This window comes from Indicator indicator, chromosome 2 (assembly GCF_027791375.1).
Source record: "Indicator indicator isolate 239-I01 chromosome 2, UM_Iind_1.1, whole genome shotgun sequence".
NCBI lineage: Eukaryota > Metazoa > Chordata > Aves > Piciformes > Indicatoridae > Indicator > Indicator indicator.
The window spans coordinates 8,802,304-8,824,964 of record NC_072011.1 but is presented as its reverse complement, the minus strand read 5'-3'; the positions used below and the strand labels follow the sequence as shown (position 1 = coordinate 8,824,964).

At 40.1% G+C, this 22,661-nt stretch overlaps 1 protein-coding gene across 1 annotated transcript in view; it reads left to right on the top strand.

Moving 5' to 3' along the window:
• Positions 1-22,661, top strand: part of MDN1 (midasin AAA ATPase 1) — a 111,485-nt gene that overhangs the window by 32,504 nt on the left and 56,320 nt on the right. Inside the window, exons 23-40 of the mRNA XM_054399271.1 lie at positions 712-863; positions 1,317-1,495; positions 1,847-2,055; positions 3,112-3,258; positions 4,079-4,220; positions 7,867-8,001; positions 8,078-8,216; positions 9,747-9,885; positions 9,981-10,111; positions 11,566-11,710; positions 13,614-13,743; positions 14,286-14,519; positions 15,324-15,521; positions 17,998-18,206; positions 18,745-18,867; positions 20,198-20,395; positions 20,487-20,594; positions 21,715-21,903. Of these exons, the coding sequence (XP_054255246.1) occupies positions 712-863; positions 1,317-1,495; positions 1,847-2,055; positions 3,112-3,258; positions 4,079-4,220; positions 7,867-8,001; positions 8,078-8,216; positions 9,747-9,885; positions 9,981-10,111; positions 11,566-11,710; positions 13,614-13,743; positions 14,286-14,519; positions 15,324-15,521; positions 17,998-18,206; positions 18,745-18,867; positions 20,198-20,395; positions 20,487-20,594; positions 21,715-21,903 (2,907 nt within the window). The remainder of the gene's footprint in view (positions 1-711; positions 864-1,316; positions 1,496-1,846; positions 2,056-3,111; positions 3,259-4,078; positions 4,221-7,866; positions 8,002-8,077; positions 8,217-9,746; positions 9,886-9,980; positions 10,112-11,565; positions 11,711-13,613; positions 13,744-14,285; positions 14,520-15,323; positions 15,522-17,997; positions 18,207-18,744; positions 18,868-20,197; positions 20,396-20,486; positions 20,595-21,714; positions 21,904-22,661) is intronic.

Below are 22,661 nucleotides of genomic sequence, written 5' to 3'. Positions count from 1 at the left end.
CTCTACACTGCCTTTTTGCAGTTCTGTTTAAAACAACTAGAAAAGAAGTACTGTTCCTAATTTTTTTAAATTTTGCTTGAAATGCCCTTATGTTAGCCAGTTATCTGTTAATTTGTAAAAGTATGGAAGTCTGAAAAATTGCAGCATTGTGGAGTGTGGGCAGCTTAATACAGTGGCTCTAACTGTAAAGCTTTCACAGACTTCTGAGGAGCTTTAACAGGGTTTTTTAGGCTCCAAATGCAGAGCATACAGATATGAAGCAAGCATCTGTGCTTTGCCTCTAATGGGAAAGGAAGAATCTTGCTAGTGCTGGGAGTTCTGTATGAATTTGTATGGGGGACTAGGCAGGTGGAATGGGGAAGCCACTCCTAAGAGATAAGTGTTTGTTTCAGAACAAACCCCTTTGTATCAGGAAATGTGTATGAATATAAAAATGTAAAAGTCAGTTTCCTGATTGGAAGCGTACTTCAAAATTCAGTGCTTGAACTCCTTGGACATTTTTATCTAAATGACATTGGCAGAGTTTCATGCCTCGTGACCCTGGTCAATCTGGTCAGAATTTTCCTGTGATTTATGTGCCTACTGCTTTATATGCTCACTTCAGAAGTGCTCAGGTATTACAGAATATGTTGCAGTGGTGTAACAGTAGCTGCCTTCATTAGAAAATTGAAACCCATTTGTATAATTGTTATTTCTGTCATGTCTCCTTAGCAAATACCAAAACCCCAAGGAGGGAGATTTATACTTATAGAAGGATACTGGATTTCAGCTGGGGATAAGGAACCTACTGTAGATGAGACTTATGTGTTAACCCCTTCAGTTAAGCTTAATCTGAAAGACATTGCCAGAGTTGTGTCTGCAGGGTAAGTCTGTTTCAACTTTTCCATTAAAAAAACTAAGTTAAAAAGTTTTATTTGGGTCTTGAGTATTGGTGTCTATCTAGTCTTTATTGTTTAGCTTGCATAATGTTCATTTTCCTTCTACTTTACAGTTAACTTTTCATTAGTGAATTGAATTTATATGTGTATTTCTTGTCTCCTTAAACCATCTTGCTGCCATAAGTAATTTTATTTATAATCTATAATATCTAATTATTGTAATATTTAATAATCTGGACATTTGCAGTTAGAATAACCTGCTTATTCCATATAAAGCTTCATGGCTAGCAGTTGGCACTTGGGAGTAAGGTTACCTATGTTCCATTGTTAGTGTATGGTCTTGGATACTCCAAGTGAGTTAAGTGGTGATATTTTGGTAATACACTTTGGTAATGCAGGTCTTCAAAAGTTTAAAATAATGTTGACATCCCTTTTTAGGACTCATCCAGTACTGATTCAAGGTGAGACCTCTGTTGGTAAAACCAGTTTAATTCACTGGTTGGCTGCTGCTACTGGGAATCACTGTGTAAGGATTAACAATCATGAGCACACTGACATCCAGGAGTATATTGGCTGTTATACATCAGATGCCACTGGGAAGTTGGTATTTAAGGAAGGTGGGTAGGCATATTATATGTACTTCAAATTGCTGTCTCACTTCACTGCTTTTTTCAACTTAATGTTTCTGGTTTATCACAATGGAGAGATGACATGGCATAAAGTTAGTAGTTGCAAGTCAAAAATAATTACATGAATTTCTCAACAGTTCTTAAGGCATCATCCTTGTCATATTGGACATAAAGAAGATAATTCAACACTTTAAAAAAGTATTGTTGCTTCCATCCCTGGATTAGTATTTCTACTAGTATTTTCTACTACTATGAATATTTTTTAAGTACCTGAATGCATGCTTCTGTTAGATTTAGTTTGTTCAATTTTTAACTATGGCTTTTTCTTTTCTCTCCAAGGCGTTCTCATAGATGCAATGAGAAAGGGTTACTGGATTGTTCTAGATGAATTGAATTTGGCTCCCACTGATGTTTTGGAGGCTCTCAACCGTTTGTTGGATGATAACAGGGAGCTGTTCATAACTGAGACCCAGGAAGTTGTCAGAGCTCACCCTCGCTTCATGCTGTTTGCTACACAGAATCCTCCAGGACTCTATGGTGGCAGAAAGGTCTGTATAATCTCTTCCTTTGACTTACTACAACTCTAGAGAATGAATCACTCTTGTACATAGAAGTGTGATGTGGAAACTTTCTGATGTATAGCACAGAATTAACATGAAACTCTCAGGAGGCAGAGAGCTGAGATGGCTGTGGCCTACTAGCTTTCAGTACAGCTGGGTTCTATTTTGCACGCACAAAGTCTCTAATTCATTTTTAGTTGATATTTAAGTGCTTTACTGAGCTGGAGTTCATGTGTATTATCTTTGACTCAGCATTTCATGCTCAAACAACATTAGAGAAAAGATTTCACTTAGACTATTGATGTTCAGTTTGTACTGGGTATGGCTAGAAGAGTTAATTTTCTTGGTTGTGACTGGTATGATACAATGTTTTGGTATTGTGACCAAAACAGTGTTGATAACACAGGGATGTTTTTGTGTAAGCACTCATCACTGATAACTGGGCCATTTCTGCTTCTCATACCACCCCATCAGCAAGTAGACTAGGGGTGCACAAGTTGCTAGGAGGGCATACAGTTGGGACAGTTGTCTCCCGCTAACCAAAGGAATGTTCCATGCCATGTCATGTTGTGGTCAGCAGTGAAAACTGGAAGAAGAAGGAAGAGGTGGATGTTCATTTTTGTTTTCCCCAAATAACCACTGTATATGTTGAAGCTCTGATTTCCTGGAAATGGCTAAACACCCGCCTCCTGGTGGGAAGTGATGAATTAATTCCTAATTTTGCTTTGCTTGTGCACACTGACTTTGCTTATGTAACTATCTTTATCTCAACCCACAAATTTTCTCACTTTTACCCTTCTGATTCTCTCCCTTATCCTATTGTAGAGGGAGTGAATGAGTCGCTGCGTGGGGCTTAGCTGCCTGAGTTAAAACACAACACATTTTAAAGCTTGTGTCCTCCTCCAGGCTCTCTGAGGCTTTCTTTCAAAGAGCATGTGTATGCTCTGTATTTTGCATATTTCCTTTGGATGTGGAGGGGAATATGCTTAACTTGAGGAGTATCAAATGAAAAAGTTCCCACAATTCTGTATTCTCATATTGTAGGTTTTGTCCAGAGCCTTCAGGAATCGTTTTGTGGAGCTGCATTTTGATGAACTGCCAAGTGCTGAACTGGAAACCATCCTGCACAAGCGGTGCAGTTTGCCACCTTCTTACTGCAGCAAGCTTGTCAAAGTCATGTTAGACCTGCAAGTATGGGAGTCTTTCTTCTTGTAGAAGACATGCAAACATATTGCAGCATAAAGTAGCAGAAATTCCTTTGAGGGGGAAGGTGCTTCTGACTGGCAGATATTACAAAATTTAAACCATGATTGATGGAAAAGAACCCACCATAGTTCTTGTTCAGTGGTTAAGATAGAGAATAGGGAAGGTGGCACCAGATTTGAGAGAAAGCCAGCAGCAAAAAACCAAACCAACCAACCAACAAAAAAACAAAGGTCTTGGGATTTGATGTGTGGAGTGATCTCTTGTTCTGGATCTGTACTGGGATTGTATTTTTCTTTGATTGCTGCTAAATTCAGTAGTATTTTTAAGCAGTAGTTTTAGATATGTTCTGACACCTCCTTTAACATTTAGTATGTAGCTAAAGCTATCTTTAAAAAAGTTGAACTAGCTGAGCCTTGAGGTCCCTTCCAACCCTTTGATACTATGATGATTCTATCTTGTATTGAAAAGCAATTGCAGCAACACAAAGCAGAGCACGGTTCAAAGTATTTAAAAAATGTTTTGTTGTAGAACTTAAGCTTTTGCTTGGATCTTATTTTATTCCAGGTGCCTATTTTCTTCTTAACATTTTTATTACTGATCTGTATTATTTTATTCTTGGTAGCTATCACATAACCTGCTCAAAGATAATTCAAGTGACTGTACTAGACTTTTTTTTTTTTGCCTTTTTTTTCACCTCCATACAGTTTGTTTGAACAAGTGCCACATCAGAGAGCTCTGATTAGCTTTACTTCAAGTATTCAGACAGGTGCATGAGAAAATGTCTCGTATTTTGTTCTTCTGGCAGTCTTACCGCAGAGGTTCAACAGTGTTTGCCGGGAAGCATGGGTTCATTACCCTGCGGGATCTGTTTCGCTGGGCTGAAAGGTACAGATTGGCAGAACAGCTGGAGAAGGACTATGACTGGCTTCAACACCTAGCAAATGATGGTGAGCTCTTGCTGCGATGGAGAGACGGGACGAGGCCTGATGCAAGCCAAGTGTCGATTTATTGTACAAAGCTTTTTCTTTATATAGGTTAACATAACATCAGAAGGCAGCTTGTAATTGGTCATTGGTATGTCCATACTACAGTTGTAAATTCATGATTGGCTACAGAGAGAAAGTATCACATGAACGCATATATTTTTCAGAAGGCTTAAGCAAATGTCAAGCAAGAGATAAAGGGATTCCATAATTCTGTCCTAAGTTTTGCTTTGTTCTTGTTATCAGGTCCCTGCATAACTCCCTTAGGTCACAGTGGCCTCTAGGGAGCCAACCTGTCTGTGTTTTCCTTTCTAGCTGCACTCTGTTCCCAGGGTTTGCCGCCCATCAGGGTTAAAGCATCTCCTTCTATCAGTAAGACAGTGTCTGGGGTTCTGGTCCCTAAATCAATTCTTTCATTTCCCCCTTCTTATTGAACAATAAGGATTCTCTTGAGTGATCGATTAATTAAACCTTATAAACATTGCAATATACAGGGTAAAAAAGCAATAAAAAAAGCAAAACAGCAAAAGCATAAATGATTGTTTTAGCAAGACTACGAAGTCAGCCAAAATGGTTAAAGGACCAAGACTGCAAAGTCCTCCTCTGATTTGTGAGGGCAGAGCTGGCCAGGCTCTATCCCCACAAATAAGGAAAACACCTGCAGGCAGATAATGAGGATGGGAATGCTTCTTCACTTCTATGAATTCAGTTCAATTGCACCATGCAGTATAATTTCTGTACCTCTTCCCTGCTGGAGTAACATCCTGAATATCTGTGGCCTTGTCTGATGTAGAATTAAACACAACACAGTAATGCATTCTTACCAATCCTAACATACTTATCTCTTGAGGCTAGTCAGATTTCTCTTTTCAAATCGTTTACACCCAAAACTATGAAAGCTTTTAAGTCTGCACATGTAGAATGATCTTTTCAAGTTCAGTGGTTCAGTTTTTTTCAGTGATGTCCTTTTACCCATTCACTGATATGCCCACCAGACAGGTGCTGAAGGGATTGGCAGGTGTTGATACAGAGAGGCAAAGCATGTCTCATCCTATGGCCTTGGCAAGCGTGATCCACACATTTTGCTGTGGTTGCTTTGAGATCTGCAAGGCTGCTGCTGCAGTCAGCATCCAAAGGATGATGAAAGCACTGGGACCCAATATGGTCCAAAACCTGTTAAGACACAAGCATGTCCTCTACCCGAGGTTATTAATACACTGGTGGTAGTTAAAAAATTAAAATGACGTGTCATTGGGGTTTCCTGGGAATCATTAGGAAGCTGCAAAAAATTTAAATTTTAAAATGTAAGACATATGTTTAACCAGGCCTCTGAAGAGGCCCCTACCATTCCCCCTCTTTAGTTTTTGCAAAAGTCACTTCAGTGTACTGTGTAAGGGAATAAGGAATACAGGGAACATGAGTGATACCCCACAATTGCAAGAATGAATTAAATTTTACCAGATAGATAGGCTGGGCTATTTGTCTATTCCTGGGTAACCAGTGTTTAACTATAACATTCTGGTGAGTTAACATATAAATCTATATAAACATATTCCCTAATTACATAACATTAAGGCATTGAAACATTGAGTCCCGAATGAAATGTTTCCTCCGGGGACACTCGTGCAGTCAGCTTCAGATCGGTGCTTCTGATCTCAGTTAAACAGGCACTGTGGTCAGACTCAGTGGTCAGCTGATTGTCAGCTTCACGGGCACTGCTGTTTGCCCCATCCTTTGAGTCTGGTGTTCTGCCATGCTGGCATCAGGAATATAATCCTTATCTTAAAACCTTTATAAACACAAAGACCAAAACAACATTCTATAACGTTTCTAAAATAAAGTCTTAATAAACTGCTAATACCAAAAAGGACCTAAAAACTTAAAGAACTATGTGAAAATTAAATCATCAAAGTAATGTGAAAGAAAACAACAAAAAAGATGTTATATTATGTAAAGTGCGCTTTTCAAAATGAAAACTTATTTACCATATGTATATAGAGCTCTTTTTGAAATTGCCAGCACACTCAAAAAAAGAGAGGTTCGAACCAGAAAAAAGGAAAAAAAGAAACCTTAACCTATAAACTTATAAAACCAGTAGCACTTACACAGTATCATGCTTGTTGATTAGGAAAAATACTTTAACATAATCACTAAAAACTTATAAGCTCAAATCCCTTACAATCAGAAGTAATGATAAAAGCAATACATAGATATCAGTTGCATTCATGAAATGGTGAAATACCTTTCTCAACAAAACTTAACACTGTTACTTTAAAATCAGAACACAGGTTTCTGCAGACCTTCAACAGGGAGTGAAACAAGGGAGTGAGATAAGGAGGGAGAAGTAAGGGGGGGAGGGAGGGAGAGGTGGCAAATGGCAGTAGAGAAGACACTTTTCTTTTTTTCTTTTCGTTGTTCACACACTGTTATCTTCAGAAATGTGCAGATTTTCCAGCTTTGAAGTGAAGGTTCTGACTGCATGAGCACTGCCTTCAGCTCCAAGGTTGCTTTTTCACTAATTTCTTGATGAAAAAACTGTGACATTTCTTTAAAGAATCAAGGTCTGTAAACGCTATTGCCGCTGTTGATAGACGAGAGCATAGGAGTCGCAGCCGCCGCCTCCTCCACGGGACAAGCCAGAGCCAGCGCGGGGGTCGCCGCTTGGCTCCCTGCTGTGGCTGGCACCGCCGCTCTGAGACTCGTGATGGCCCAGCCAGGGGCCATCTCCTCCCACTGCCCCATACCGCTGTTCGTGCTGTAACCGTGGGGATTTTTTCTTGCACACACTTCAGTGCTGCTCCAAGATCATGGCCAGAAATAACTTTGCCATGCTTTTTAAGGAGTGCATTAATTAGTTCATATACGTCTCTCTCTGGGTACAAGTCTTGATTCCCCATTTCAGTTTCCCACAGCTCACCTCACTTCCTGGAGGGATGATATGTTGCTGGCAGGCATCCTGCTTCCTTTCAGCAGCTCGCTTAAGTACTGTGGGACGTTGCAGCAGGGCCACAGTGTAGTTGTTATTGCCTCATCACATCGAAGGTCACCATTATGCTGCGGACGGGACGAGGCCTGATGCAAGCCAAGTGTCGATTTATTGTACAAAGCTTTTTCTTTATATAGGTTAACATAACATCAGAAGGCAGCTTGTAATTGGTCATTGGTATGTCCATACTACAGTTGTAAATTCATGTTTGGCTACAGAGAAAGTATCACACGAACGCATATATTTTTCAGAAGGCTTAAGCAAACGTCAAGCAAGAGATAAAGGGATTCCACAATTCTGTCCTAAGTTTTGCTTTGTTCTTGTTATCAGGTCCCTGCATAACTCCCTTAGGTCACAGTGGCCTCTAGGGAGTCAACCTGTCTGTGTTTTCCTTTCTAGCTGCACTCTGTTCCCAGGGTTTGCCACCCATCAGGGTTAAAGCATCTCCTTCTAGCAGTAAGACAGTGTCTGGGGTTCTGGTCCCTAAATCAATTCCTTCAAGCTCTGCCACTTCAGGTTTTTAAAGTGTCTGTAGAATTGCTTTCTAACCCTATTTCTTAAGTGTAAATTTTTTATGCTGATTAACCAGGTACTAATTGCTTTCTCTCTTCCTCTGTTTTATAGGTTTTATGCTTCTGGCAGGGAGAGTCAGGAAACAGGAGGAAGTGGATGTTATTCAGAGTGTCCTTGAAAAGCACTTCAAGAAAAATATATATCCTGAATCTCTCTTCTCAGGGGAAAGTGTCAAAAAGCTACTGGGTGAGTTTCCTAGAAAGACCACACTGGTAGTTCTCCAGGCATGTCTGAAACTGACAGACTGCTTTGTGTGTTGCAGCTAAATCCTCCACGGGGCTGTCGGTGATGGACAAAGATTTTAACCACATTGTCTGGACTCAAGGGATGAGGAGGCTTGCTGTTTTGGTGGGACGGGCCCTAGAGTTTGGTGAACCAGTACTGCTGGTGGGAGATACTGGGTAACCTTCCTTTTATGATGCAATTATGCAATTCTTTGTAGTGCTATACTAGCCACTGAGTCAAACATAAAATGATTGTGTGGGCTTCAGTGCTTCGTTGATCTGGGACATTTAAGCCTCTGTCATGGCAGACTTGAAACTGCTGTTTTTCACGGTTGCCTTTTCAGGGCAAGTTGTTGCATCTCTTTCAGCACAGGTGTGATGGTTTGAAACTGTCTTTTTAATTTTTCCTTGCAAAGTTCAGAACAGAGAAAGTGAAAGAATGTAAATAAGTCACTATTGGGTGTAAGAAAGCAAAATAACGATTGTTCTAAACACTTCCATTGGATAGATAGAAATGTTTAAGAACTATTACCCAAAACAAAGTAGGCATTCTGCACATTCTGCGTTCGGCAGTGGGGGCAGTTGCTGGGCTGTCTGGCTGCTGTTTCTTCTTCTCTTCTGGCTGAAGATAACACACTGACCTTGGCAGCTAAGTTAACAACTTTCTGCTTAACTAACTCTGCTTCTCTGTCCAGGGGGGTCTGGGGGGGAAGCTCCTGGGAGAGGGAGGCCCCTTTGGGAGGGTCCCCTTGGGGGGAAGCAAAGGGAGATCGATTGTGCTTTTTCTGTTGATTGTATATATTTGTGAATGTTGTGAATTTTGTATATTTGTACATATTCATTGCATTTCATTGTAGATTTTAGACTCTGCTTGTAAATACAGCTTTTCATTTGCTTCCAGACTGAGCTAGCCTGGTTATTGTTGGTGGGGGGGGAATTTCAGCTCACACCAACACAACAGGTCTCTAATAGGATTGTCTGCATTATGTATCACTAGACAGAAATTATACAGAAAGTAGTAAAACCTAAGTGAATTGACTTCTGTCCTCACCATTCACAAGGTGTCCTGTAGAATCTCACTGTTGCTCACTAGAGAATCTACTTCTAGGGAATTGTGACTTTTTTCTGTTTGAAAGCACATTTGCTTTACATGTTTTAAGAGCTCGAATACGGCCTTGCTACTACTCTTTCCCCACCTGCTGCCACTGCCTCATATGCTGTAAAAGAGGTTGTGCAAGTGTATACTGTCTGCTCCTGTGCTGGTAATAAATTCGGAGAGAATTTTTGATAATAGGAGAAAAAGGAAGAAAAATGTAAGAAAAGGGAGAAGTGAAATTATTTTGGTAATAAATGAGAATTCTACGTAATCAGCAGTTTATTCCCTCAGACTTAGACTTGGTCTAGACATATAGCATGTCCAGTTTAGTGTAATGTTAGGGTAGTTGAGTAGCTGTAGGGGCAGGCTGAAATAAATTTGCAAATACTGATTTGAATTTAAAGGCATCTTGGGCAAGTCAGCAACCGTTGTTGTGCCAAAAATGGCTTCACTTTGCATACATTTGTTTCAAGAAAAGGAGCAGAAGGAAATTTGCATACTGGGCCTGCACCTCAGCTTTTCAATGAAAGTGTGAATCCTGGCCAAAGCAAACTAATTGTTGGTGTGGAGCTTTTGTATTCTTCCCTTTCAATTCAATTACTTTGTTGCAGGTGTGGTAAAACTACAATTTGTCAGATCTTTGCAGCATTAACCAATCAGAAGCTATACTCAGTAAACTGCCACTTGCACATGGAGACCTCAGACTTCCTGGGAGGACTGCGACCAGTCAGACAGAGGTCGAAAGACCAGGTTGGTCTTGCATCAATTGTAGTTTGGGCTGTGTGACCATGGAAGCAAAAAGAAGCAATTATTAATGACTTTTCCCTTCCTTTTCCTTTTCTTAGGAGGAATCTGATGCTTCTAGACTCTTTGAGTGGTGTGATGGACCTCTTGTTTTAGCAATGAAAGAAGAGGGTTTTTTCCTCCTTGACGAGATTTCTTTAGCCGATGATTCCGTACTAGAGCGACTTAACAGGTATGGCTTAAATGTGTTGGTACTAAGTATCCTTATTGTGTCTGTTCATTATACAAACATGAGCAATGTAAATCTGAGGGTTTTAGACCTGTTTCCTGTCCCTGGGTGATCTGCTCTCTGAATGGTACAGTTCTTGCTGAAAGAGACAATGACCCAAATAAATCTGGGCTTTTTCATATTTTAGCTTCTGTGCCAGTTTGCTTTGGTTTTCTGTCCATCTGACAGAGGTGCTAGTTTTAATCACAGTAAAATTTAGACAGTTTTTGTTCTATGAAATTTAAATGACAGCTAGGGGGAAAAATAGTAAAGTTAAACAAGATGGAACTTGTCTTGCTTAAGTCTTGGTGTCTTAACTTACCCAGAAAAACAAAAGGTACTTTGAAAAGCAGATGTGGATATGTTTGCTTGACGCAGGCTGGGACACGGATTAGATTGGGTTAGCATGCTTTGTTTGGTGCTATTACTTTCTACTTGGCTTTATAATGCTGCTACAGACTGGTCTCCAAACTGCTGCTGCTGAAAGGGTTTGTTTTATTCAATAGCTCATGTCCATGAATAAAGAAATTAAAAACACAGACTGTAGTTCAGGTGAACCAGTTGAAACAGTACTTGAAAACAGCTTTAAGTTTGCATCATAATTCAAGCTGGAAAATAAAACTAAGAGTAAAGTCTTAAATTTACCATATCTCCAATTTACCAAATAGTGATTATTTCATCTTGTCAGTGAGCTCTTGAAAATTATGTATCTTGTCTCAGAAACAAAATCCAGTGATTTTTCCCTTTTTTGTGTGCAAAAAATAGTACAATATGAATTTAATTTCATTATCTGCTTACAGGAGTGTCCCTTGTTTGAGTCTTTCCCATTATTATATTGAGATGTTTTTTCTACCACATCCAAACACTGTATGCTACCAGCTGTTTCTTTTTTCATTGTAGCACTGAAGCTATCATACTTTCATAAAGTTCTGTTAACCTCTTTCCTTAGTACCTCTGCCAAAACAATCTCTTTCTAAACAGCTCAAGCTTCTACAGCTTTTAGTGTACAGGTAACTACAGCTATTAAAAGAAACATTATCTCCCAAATGCACAAAACCCTAGTAGAATGTTTCTTGGATATTAAGTCTGTCAGCTTGAGTAGTGGTTCATTGTGCAGATTTCTTTATCTAGCTCCTATGAATAAATTTTGCCTTTGCTTTTGTAGAGAGCTATGGGATACATACATTATTAGGAAAGTTTTTTGAAAGATAATTTGAACTGAACCTTACCAACAAGGCTGGATAAGGTTTCCTTCTGAACAAAATTAGAAATTGGGGAGGATGAACAAATTTCAAATGTTTAAAAGGAATTATAGGGCAATGAACGTTTGATCAGGCTGATTCATGTGATTTTTCTTGTGACCTTTGGAAGTGTGAAATGAAATTTGAAATAAACAATATTTTTAACTTTCTCTGTAGTGTTCTTGAAGCTGAAAAGACATTGGTGCTTGCTGAAAAAGGTGGTCAAGATGATGAGGAGAATGAGGTAGAACTGTTAGTTGCAGGAAAGAAATTTCGTATCCTTGCGACCATGAACCCAGGAGGTGACTTTGGGAAAAAAGAGGTAAATGTCAAAGGAACTGGAAGTACAGCACACTACTTTTGGTCATATTGACTCTCCATTGATTGAAGCTACAATGCAAAAGTGCATCATGCCAATTCTGGCATCCAGTGCTTTCTAGTAGGCCTCTACTTCACTCTAAAGGAGGCTTAGAATGTATACGTTTTCCATAAATCTCTATGCTGTCATATTGGCAATGTAAGCAGAATGTCAAAGAAAGCTCAGGCCTGTAAATACTCTAGATACGCTCAATATGTAGAATACTTCAAGTGCAGGAGCATGGCTCCTGAAGCAAGTAATTCCAGCTCTAACATAGACTTGTATGAAGTTGTGTAATAGATTATTCTACTTAATACTGTTCAGAAAGTGACAGTTAGAAGTCATCTTGTCATTCTCTCCAAATATGAACATCATATCCCAAAAGACCTTTCTCATTAAATGTGGCAAAAAAACCCAAAAGTGTTTCTGAAGCTTGGCTTTAACTTAAGACAAAGAAAACTGAGAACTTTCAGGCAGTGTTGGTAGCTAGGAGTGAAAAGAAGAGCTATAACCTCTTATACCCAAAAGAGGATGGGTACTCCATTTAAAGTGATTTCTCAGTATGGGGCAACTTATTGTAAAGCCATGAGTTTCTGCACTGCATTTCTGCTAATGATTTTTACATGACTTGCTCAGACAGACACAAAACTGGGTGGCGTGGCTGACACACCTGAGGGTTGTGCTGCCATTCAGACAGACTTGGGCAGGCTGGAGAGTTGTGCAGGGAGAAACTGAATGAAATTCAACAAGGCCAAGTGTAGAGTCTTGCGTTTGGGAAAGAACAACCCCAGGTATCAGTACAGGTTGGGGACTGACCTGTTGGAGTGCAGTGAAGGGGAAGAGGACCTCTGGGTTCGAGTGGATGGAAGGTTGACCAAGAGCAGCAATGTGCTCTTGTGGCCAAGAAGGCCAATGCCATCCTGGGGTGTATTAGAAGGGCTGTGGTCAGTAGGTGGAGAGAGGTTCTCCTCTCCCTCTACTCTGCCCTGGTGAGGCTGCATCTGGAATATTGTGTCCAGTTCTGGGCCTCTCAGTTCAAGAAGGAGGGGGAACTGCTTTAGAGAGTCCAGCACAGAGCCACAAAAGTGATGAAGGGAGTGGAACATCTTCCTTACGAGGAGAGGCTGAGGGAGCTGGGGCTCTTTATCTTGGAGAAGAGAAGACTAAGGGGTGACCTCACTGATGTTTATAAATATGGAAAGGGCGAGTCCTAAGAGGATGGAGTCAGGCTCAGTGATGCCCAATGACAGGACAAGGGGCAGTGGGTAGAAGTTGAGGCATAGGAAGTTCCATGGAAACATGAGGAAAAATGTTTTTCCTGTAAGGGTGATGGAACAGTGGAACAGGCTGCCCAGGGGGGTTGTGGAGTCTCCCTCTCTGGGGATAGTGAAAACCTGTCTGGATGTGTTCCTATGTGATCTGGTCTAGGTGATCCTACTCTGGCAGGAGGGCTGGACTAGATGATCTTTCGAAGTCCCTTCTAACATTCTGTGGTTCTGTGAAAAGAATTAGAGTTACAATTGTGTTATGTGGTAGTTTGCAAAGGGAGATGACATAGCTATAGCCATGACTTCCTATAATGAAATAGAGCTTTGGTGCTTGCAAACCAGCTCAGTTTTTTCCTATATTCTTTCAAACTGTCTTTATCAGCAATATTCTGAATTGATGCTACTACTAGAAATCTTAAAACCCACATGGTCTTGAAGATTTTCTTACAAAGCAACTGTCAAATTTAGAGGGAAAGGTCTAGTTTGGTTCCTTTCTTTATTGTTTGCAAGTATTGTGGTTGCAAGGTTTCCAGTGAACTGCAAATTTAAGTAATACGATGTAATGTTGACGTCACTGCTGTCATTCTACTTGTTTGCAGCTTTCTCCTGCTTTACGCAACAGATTTACAGAAATCTGGTGTCCACAGAGCAATGGCCGTGATGATTTGATACAGATTGTGAAACACAATCTTCATCCAGGATTGACTCTGGGTGGAATAAACCATCAAGGTGGGCATATCTCTATCTGTTGGTATCCAGCGCAGCTAAGAAAAAGATGAGCTTGGAGGCTGCTCAGTTTTCCTCAGAATTTACACCACTGTATCCCTTTTTCTTTTAAGTACATCTCTCTCTGAGGACAGTTATGAAATACTTTTAACTGTTCTTTCCTCATTGTTTGTGTTATATGGCTAGCCAGAATATCAAGGCTGTATTTACTTCACTATCTGGGTGAATTATCCCTAGCCCTTCAGTGCTCAATCTAATTTTCAATGTAAGGTGGTGAAAGAACTGACAGTTTTCTTCCAGCAGTTTCACTGTTAGTATGTATGACTAGATTCTCTCATTGCTTGAATTTAAGATAATCTCTAACAACAGTACAGGTATGGACTTACTTTTCAATTACCCTGCTTGTCAGGAGGTAGAGTATGCATCCGTGTTGCTCATACATTCAGCTGTACCTTCTTTAGTGGTACCTCTTATGTAATAATGGAATAGATGTGACCAATAAAATTATTTGATAACTCCATTGATTTTTGTAACAGTCTTTTCAGGGGCAGACATAGCAGAACTCATGATGGACTTTGTGGAATGGCTGATGAACCAAGAGTTCGGTCGCCAGTGTATTCTCAGTGTGCGAGATGTGTTGTCCTGGGTTAATTTTATGAATGTCATGGTCAAGGATGAAGATTTGAGTTCTGCCAAGGAATATAACCTTCTTTGCATTTCTCCAATGATGTCTTTTATCCATGCTGCGTGTCTGGTATACATTGATGGTATAGGATCAGGTAAGTCTTCAGCAGAAAATCTGATGCTATATGTATTAATATTTTTGAGTGCAAGCAGAATGCTTTGTTGCAGCATGGAACTCTTGTGGGAGGAATTTTCACTTCCATTTAACAATATCCTGTACTTCATTTGCCTTTTTTGTGTTTCAGTAGTAAGAGTTTTTGACCCTAAAATGGGTCAAGGGTTGGACTGGATGATCTCTGAGGTCGCTTCCAACCAGATGTTTTCTGTGATTCTGTGAGTTTGAATAATACAGCAAGCTGAAGTGAATTAGAGATAGGAATTACAAAGGCTAGCACACAAATCAAGAAAGCATGTGATTTTATTGCCTCTTCTGAGCTGATAAGGTACTCAATTACATGACCACGTATTATTTTTTCTCTCTGACCCCACATGTCAGCATCTGCACTTGCTAATCTGTATCACAAATGTGTCTTTGCATGTTTGGCCCAGCTTATAAATGGGAACTATAGGAGTGGCAGGGAAAAGAAAAAAAGGAAGAAAAGCCATAAGAAATGTAGGGAAAGAAGGCCTGGTGGGACTGTGACAAGGGATCACAATGATAGTAAGGATAGAAGAAAGAGGTTTGGAAATAAGGTGTCCTTAATTCTGTTACTATCAGAACAGTTTGTCCATGGTAAATATTACTGGAAGCGCTGACAAGTAAGATCACTAACAAGAAATATAAACCTGAAACAGAATATGGCACAAAAGTGCACCTGTGAAGTAACTGAGTTCCTTACCCATAAGCTGAACTTGGCACAGTTGTGTTTGTGAAACACACTTAACTTTTCTAATTACAGGTACAACATCCTGCTCAGCTGATACAGCTTTATTAGCTCGAGAAAAATGCCTGACATTCCTGTGTGAGAAAATGAGTCAATTCCTTGAGCTGACTGATTATCAGAAGAATGAACTAAAGATTTATGACAGAAGAAAGGAAAAAGAGTTTGTGTGGATGGACAACTTTATGGGAATCCATCCATTTTTTATTCCAAGAGGCAAGAGTCTTTGTGGGAGTGGGTGGACATTTATTCTGTGTTTTTTTTATTCCTGATAGTTCTGTTAGTCCCTAAATCTAAGTTGGGTACCTGAACCATTACAGAACAATTTATAGTTTGTTCTGTTTTAGAAAAATGCCTTTTCTGCTTCCAAGTGTGTTGATAGTAATTATTAATGAGACACATCTCTAAATTGCTTTCTTTCTTTAACTTACTGGTTAATGACCTAATTTTAGTAGCCTTTTTTTGTGTGTGTGTAACAAAGGTTCTCAGAGTTGTAATTTCTGTCACTGTGCATGGTCAGGATGTCTGCTAATTTGCAATAACTAAAGGTACAGCTCATCCTGGCCCTTCAGTAAAAGGAAGTAGGAGTCCTGAATACAAAGCTGAATAGAACGGAGAGACTTTGACACTGTTCTCCATAGCAAACTCCTGGCCAAGCTGACAGCCCGTGGCTTGGACAGGTGCACTCTGTGCTGGCTTAAGAACTGGCTGGATGGCCAAGCCCAGAGAGTGGTGGTGCATGGTGCCACATCCAGCTGGCAGCCAGGCACTAGGAGTGTCCCCCAGGGATCAGTGTTGGGCCCAATCCTGTTTAATATCTTTATTGATGATCTGGATGAGGAGATAGAGTCCACCATTAGTAAGTTTTGCAGATGACACCAAACTGGGGGCAGGTGTTGATCTGTTGGAGGGCAGGAGGGCTCTGCAGAGGGACCCTGACAGGCTGGACAGATGGACGGAGTCCAACAGGATGGCATTCAACAAATCCAAGTGCCGGGTGCTGCACTTTGGCCACAACAACCCCATGCAGCACTACAGACTGGGGTCAGAGTGGCTGGAGAGCAGCCAGAGAGAAAGGGATCTGGGGGTACTGATTGACAACAGCTGAACATGAGCCAGCAGTGTGCTCAGGTGGGCAAGAAGGCCAATGGCATCCTGGCCTGCATCAGGCATAGTGTGGCCAGCAGGAGCAGGGAAGTCATTCTGTTCCTGTACTCAGCACTGGTTAGACCACACCTTGAGTACTGTGCCCAGTTCTGGGACCCTCAATTTAAGAAGGACATTGAGATATTTGAACGTGTCCAGAGAAGGGCAACGAGGCTGGTGAGGGATCTGGAGCACAGCCCTATGAGGAGTGGCTGAGGGAGCTGGGGGTGTTTAGCCTGGAGAAGAGGAGGCTCAGGGAAGACCACATTGCTCTCTACAACTACCTGAAAGGAGGTTGTAGCCAGGTGGGGGTTGGTCTCTTCTCCCAGGCAACCAGTAGCAGAACAAGAGGACACAGTCTCAAGCTGTGCCAGGGAAAGTTTAGGCTTTAGAAAGTTCTTCACAGAAAGAGTATTTGGCCATTGGAATGTGCTGCCCAGGGAGGTGGTGAAGTCACCATCCCTGGAGGCGTTCAACAAAAAGATTGGATGTGGCACTCGGAGCCATGGTTTAGGTATTAGGTAATAGGTTGGACTTGATGATCTCTGAGGTCTTTTCCAACCTGGTTGATTCTGTGATTCTGTAATGTCTTCTTGTCTCCTCCTCTGCTTTGTCATAGCCACTCGAAGATTCACTGCAGTTTTTTCAAATACAAATTTCAACACTTAAAATACAATGATGGGACTAAAAAGTGATGCCTAAGAGCTTTCTAGTGTAGATGGTTGGATTTTAGTACATGGAATTGTGTTCCTAATGCTGTGTTAATCATTCATGTTTGAAAGATTTGATATTTGTGGATTGTGTCAGTCACGTATAAAATTGCACAAGGTAGTGCTTTTTAGTTAATTGCTTAAGTTTCTCTCTGCTAATTAGGTCACAAAAGGACAGATCTCTTTTATACTAAATAGACATCAAGATATGTGAGAGAAACTGGTAGTTCATATCTTGTATACCTGAGCAATGCTGTGTTACAGAATTTGGGGAGTGATACCCTCCCGAGCCATACTGGCTAGAATTTGGCAGACAAGCTCTGTTTTCTCTCCTTGCTTTGTTACAATAACAGTAAAGAAAGTATGTGCCTAGCAGGACACTTCAGTTAAAGCACTCTTCCTTCATGGAGCTGGCAATGTATGGAACAGATTCATATGGTGTTCTGTAATGTGACTGAATTGTGTCAGTCAGTGCCAAATCCTCAAAAGCTGCTTTTGAGTTTTAGATCTAGATGTCTGAAGGCCAAGGACTGATAACACGATTTTCCAGATCTGTAGTGTGAGTCCTGAACCAGGAAGCGTCAAAATTTCACGGTGAACACGTTGTATATTCCTGTCCTTTTTGCAAAATTCAACATAAATATGTGGAAATAGGCTGAGGCACAACTGTGGGTCACAAGGAAAGGATGTGTGCCTGCTCTCTGAGAATGGGAGCTTGCTGTAGTGAGATCAGCAATTAAAAGGCAGAATGACCTTGTACAGAAGCACACTGTCAGCAGCTCCGACATGAACGTTCTGGTTTAATTGTTTTCTGCTGTACTTTTCCTTTGGCTTAGGCCCCATTCTCCAGAGGAGCGGCATTACCGATTATGCTTTAAATGCTGGAACTACAGCAGTGAATGCACAAAGACTGTTAAGAGCCCTACAGCTGAACAAACCTATTTTGTTGGAGGGGTCACCAGGAGTGGGCAAGACCAGTCTAGTTGCTGCCCTGGCAAAAGCCTCAGGAAACTATCTCGTGCGAATCAACCTGTCTGAGCAAACGGTAGAATAAAATGCTCTCTTTGTAACTTGGTGTTTGTGGCAGGGGGGAGGTTTTGTTTAACTTAAAAAGTGTAGTTCTTTTTAGCTTTGGCACTGAGTCTGAAATGTCAGTTTTTCCTTCTTGGGCTCAAGATAAAACTAAATGGGGAGGGGGAACCAGAAGGAGCAGAGAGCTTCTGTGGGCGAATGCCAGTTCCCAGATTTTTCTGTTCTTTTCAATTGAAGACATGCATATCTTTGTCTGCTGTGCTTTTCTATAACTTACTTTTTACTATATTTTTACTATAATTTACTTTGAAACAGTTTTACAGCTTTTTAGCTTTTCTGTTCCAATTTAAGGTGTTGTTGGTCAGTGTAAGTAGCTGGTCACTGGAGTCCTATCAGAGAAAAGCTTTTAGCATCTTGTAATTACTGATTTTTTTTTTTTCCAATGAGCTACTTCACAAATGTGAAGTAAGATTTGAGAAGACTGTTTGTGAACTTCTATGTTTTGTAATTTTCACCATCCCCACCAACCCCACCTTTCTTTACTCCTAAAGGATGTGACAGACTTGTTTGGGGCAGACTTGCCTGTAGAAGGTGGGAAGGGAGGAGAATTTGCCTGGCGTGATGGACCACTACTAGCAGCATTAAAAGCTGGTCACTGGATTGTGTTAGATGAGGTAAGTTCAAGTTTAGGGCACAAATGAAATGGAATGCGAGAGTGATGATTTGGCTAAATACCTTCAAGGGCTAATGAATAAAATAAAATGTGCATACTTTTTTGTATATGCATCTAGTGTGATACTGAAAACAATCCTTCCAATTCAGAAAATTAATCTCCCTCTGCTAAGTCACTCTACCCACTGGCCCTCTAGAGAGAGTGTAAAAGACAGGCTTTGACTAGACTTCCTTTAGACAAGAGAACAAGGATTGAATTGCAGCCTAAATTACTGCCCAAAGCCAAGGAGAGGTTTGATTTGCATTTGAAAGGTTTTGGGAAGAGTGTCAGCAGAAGTTTTGGTACACATGCTCTTATATGGACATAATTTCACAGAAATGGAAGACATTTTGCTGGGACTAACACACTGCATTGGGTACTGATTTAACTGAGATGAGGAAGAATTCATTTTTTCCAATATAAGCTGTCCTTCCACCAGAGGTTTGTTCATGTGCTTTCAAGCATATGTATACATAGAGCTCACTTCTTTGCAATGAAAATGACCATTATCTTTAAATAAGCCAAAGCACCTTTATTTAAAAACACAAGAAAACAAAGAAACCACTCTGAATGTCACAAATGTATGAACATAAGTTCAGAAGAAACATCTTGAACATCCAGATTTTGCAGTGGAGAACACTTTGTTATCATGGTGAAAACACAGTACAGCTATTAAGTGCACTTAAGGAAAAGGGTTAGTTGCTCCAGTCTATCACAGTATCACAGTAGATCAGAGATTGGAAGGGATCTCAAGAGATCATCAGGTCCAACCCCCCTGCTGGAGCAGGATCACTTAGGGTAGTCTGCACAGGAATGCATCCACGTGGGTTTTGAAAGTCTCCAGTGAAGGAGAATCCACAACCTCCCTGGGGAGCCTGTTCCAGTGCTCCATCACCCTCACTGTAAAGAAGTTTCTCCTCATGTTGAGGTGAAGTCTTCTATGTTCTAGTTTGAACCCATTGTTCCTTGTCTTATCACCTTGAACCACCAAAAAGAGCCTGGCCCCCCTCCACTTGACACCCACCCCTCAGATATTGATAGACATTGATCAGATCCCCTCTCAGTCTTCTCTTCTCAAGACTAAACAGCCCCAGGGCTCTCAGTCTCTCTTCATAGGGGAGATGCTAAAGTCCCCTAATCATCCTCGTGGCTCTCCATCTAGTTGGAGGTAACAACATATGACAGTGCTAGAACAGCAAAGAAATTTAGTTTTACCTCCTGGATTGTTAAACTAGAGACAAAGCAAAAGTGTTTTGTGGAGCAATAATATTGTATCCTATTTCTTTCCTCAGCTGAATCTGGCTTCTCAGTCTGTACTGGAAGGACTAAATGCATGCTTTGACCACAGGGCAGAGATTTATGTTCCAGAACTGGGAATGAATTTTCACGTACAGCACAAGACAACTAAGATTTTTGGATGCCAAAATCCATACAGACAAGGAGGTGGAAGAAAGGGTCTGCCCAAGTCCTTTCTTAATAGATTTACACAGGCAAGCTTAATTGTTTGGTTTAAACTACATTGTGATCCTGTCTTGTAGTTTTCTGACTGTATCAACACTCAGCATGATTTTAATTCTGCAGGTGTATGTTGATCCACTGTCAGCAGAAGATATGGAATTTATTGGGAATACGTTGTTTCCTGCCATTGATAAAAGCATTATTGCTAAAATGGTTGCTTTCAATAACAAGGTAAATAAATATCTAGTTTCTTCTGTGTAGAAGTAGGCAGAATGCAGTAAGATTTAAAAAAAATTAATTATAAGATTAGAATTCTGAAGCATTTTTATAGAGAAGTGTGTTGGTGGAAAAAAAACGCAGAAATTAAAGAATACCACTAAAACCTACCTGAATTCATGTACCACTGCAGTCAGATACTTGGTTGATGACTGAAGAGGTGCTACTTTTCACATAAGATAATTACATTTGTGTATTAAAAAAAGCCTTCATTCTAGAAAAGGTGGAAACAGTTATGATTTGGTAGCTAGGTGAAGTGAGTTGAGAAAATAACAGTTTTCCACATAAGGATTGTTCTTGAATCACACACAAGATAGCTATATCTTAACAAGAAATAAAATGTGTATTTGTATTTCAGGTCTGATTTTTTTTAAATCTACTCTTTATTATGGGATGTTGCTAGTGAAAGAAGCATCTGACCTTTACAGAAGGTTCTGCCTGTTAAGGATATGTGTAATTCCTCTGGAACGCTAAGAGACCAATAAAAGGAAAATCTATCCTGATAGGATTTGTTTGTGAAGCATTCAGAGATGGTCAGATCTAAAATTTTGCTACTATAAAAGGTTTTCAACAAGATTAACTGCAAGACATCAACTTACTAGCATTTTGTGGTTTAGATGCTGCCATTTTGTGCTATGTGCAGGATATAACATTTACAGTAAGAATTTTGTTTATGGTCATGCTTCTGGAATTGCATTTGGTCTTCACATTGGAGTAGATGGTTTCTAAGGTCCCTTCCAGTCTAAGCCATTCTATGATTCTATGAAGTGTAGTAATGTTAATTGAAAGTAATATTCTGTGGTTTCACGTAAAATCTTTAGTGGCAGCATCTCATGAATGCTCATTTATAGAGTGCAAGAGCGAAAAGGAAAACTGAGATGAGTGTTAGAGGATTAGCTGAGGAGAAACTAAATCAAACTTTCTGTTATCTTCAGAAAAGTGACTACAGCTTGCTCTTTCTATTGTGTTTTAAGCAGTGCCAAAGGCAGAAATTCAGTTCAATTTTTATAAAAAAAATCCCTGAAGAACTAAATGGCTAAAATAAAGACTTTTTTTTAATTGCTACTTTTTCCAGATTGATAAAGAAGTAATGGCTGAAAAAAAGTGGGGACAGAAAGGTGGACCCTGGGAGTTCAACTTACGTGATCTTTTCCGCTGGTGCCAACTTATGCTGGTTGACCAGTCACCAGCATGCTATGACCCAGGCCAGCACGTATTTTTGGTATATGGAGAAAGAATGAGAACCAGGGAAGACAAAGAGCAGGTGAGCTGTGTGTTCTTCCTTGCTCTTCAGGTTGTCGGGAAATATTTCTAGAAATACAAGTGTAAATTTGAAGGTGCCTTGCAATTCACTCATAGACATTAGCTGTTGCCAAAAAAAGAGATTTGACTTGCTTCCCTTTGTCATTTAAAATATCCGTTTAATTGCATACTACTATAAAGGCAGGAAGCTGGTGTAAATGAAGGCAAGTAGAATTACAAAGGACTTAAATGGAACAAAACCTGGTATTGTGTGAGTCTGTGTAAAATAATAATGTTCTCATAGATGTGGCATGGGTTGGATGCATATTTGTGAGGAAGAATACAGGGAGCACAGAAACAGTGGTGTGATATAGTAAAAAAAGCATTTGTATCAGTAGAGTAAATAAAAGTACTGTCCTGTAGTTCTAAATTGTTCTGACTTGGATTTTTTTTTTAATGACATTTATTTGCCTGTCATTTCTTTTATTTGCTCCCCTCTGCTTAAGATTCCTCTAATAAAACAAACTCGCTGCAGTTGTTATTCCACCTTTGCCAACTATTTATCCCTCTCTTGCCTAGAAATCCTTTGCTTTTGCTTAATTTCACAATGTTGAAATGGTATTAAATTAAAAGTCAGTCAGATTATAAGACTGAAGTTATTGACTGGATATTTTTCTCATGATTTTACCTTCCTCTTCCTGTAGTAGTATTATATTTTCGTTTGTTATAAAAGAGCTTACTTATGGAGTGACTTCTTTCCCAGGAGTACCTTGTGGAAAA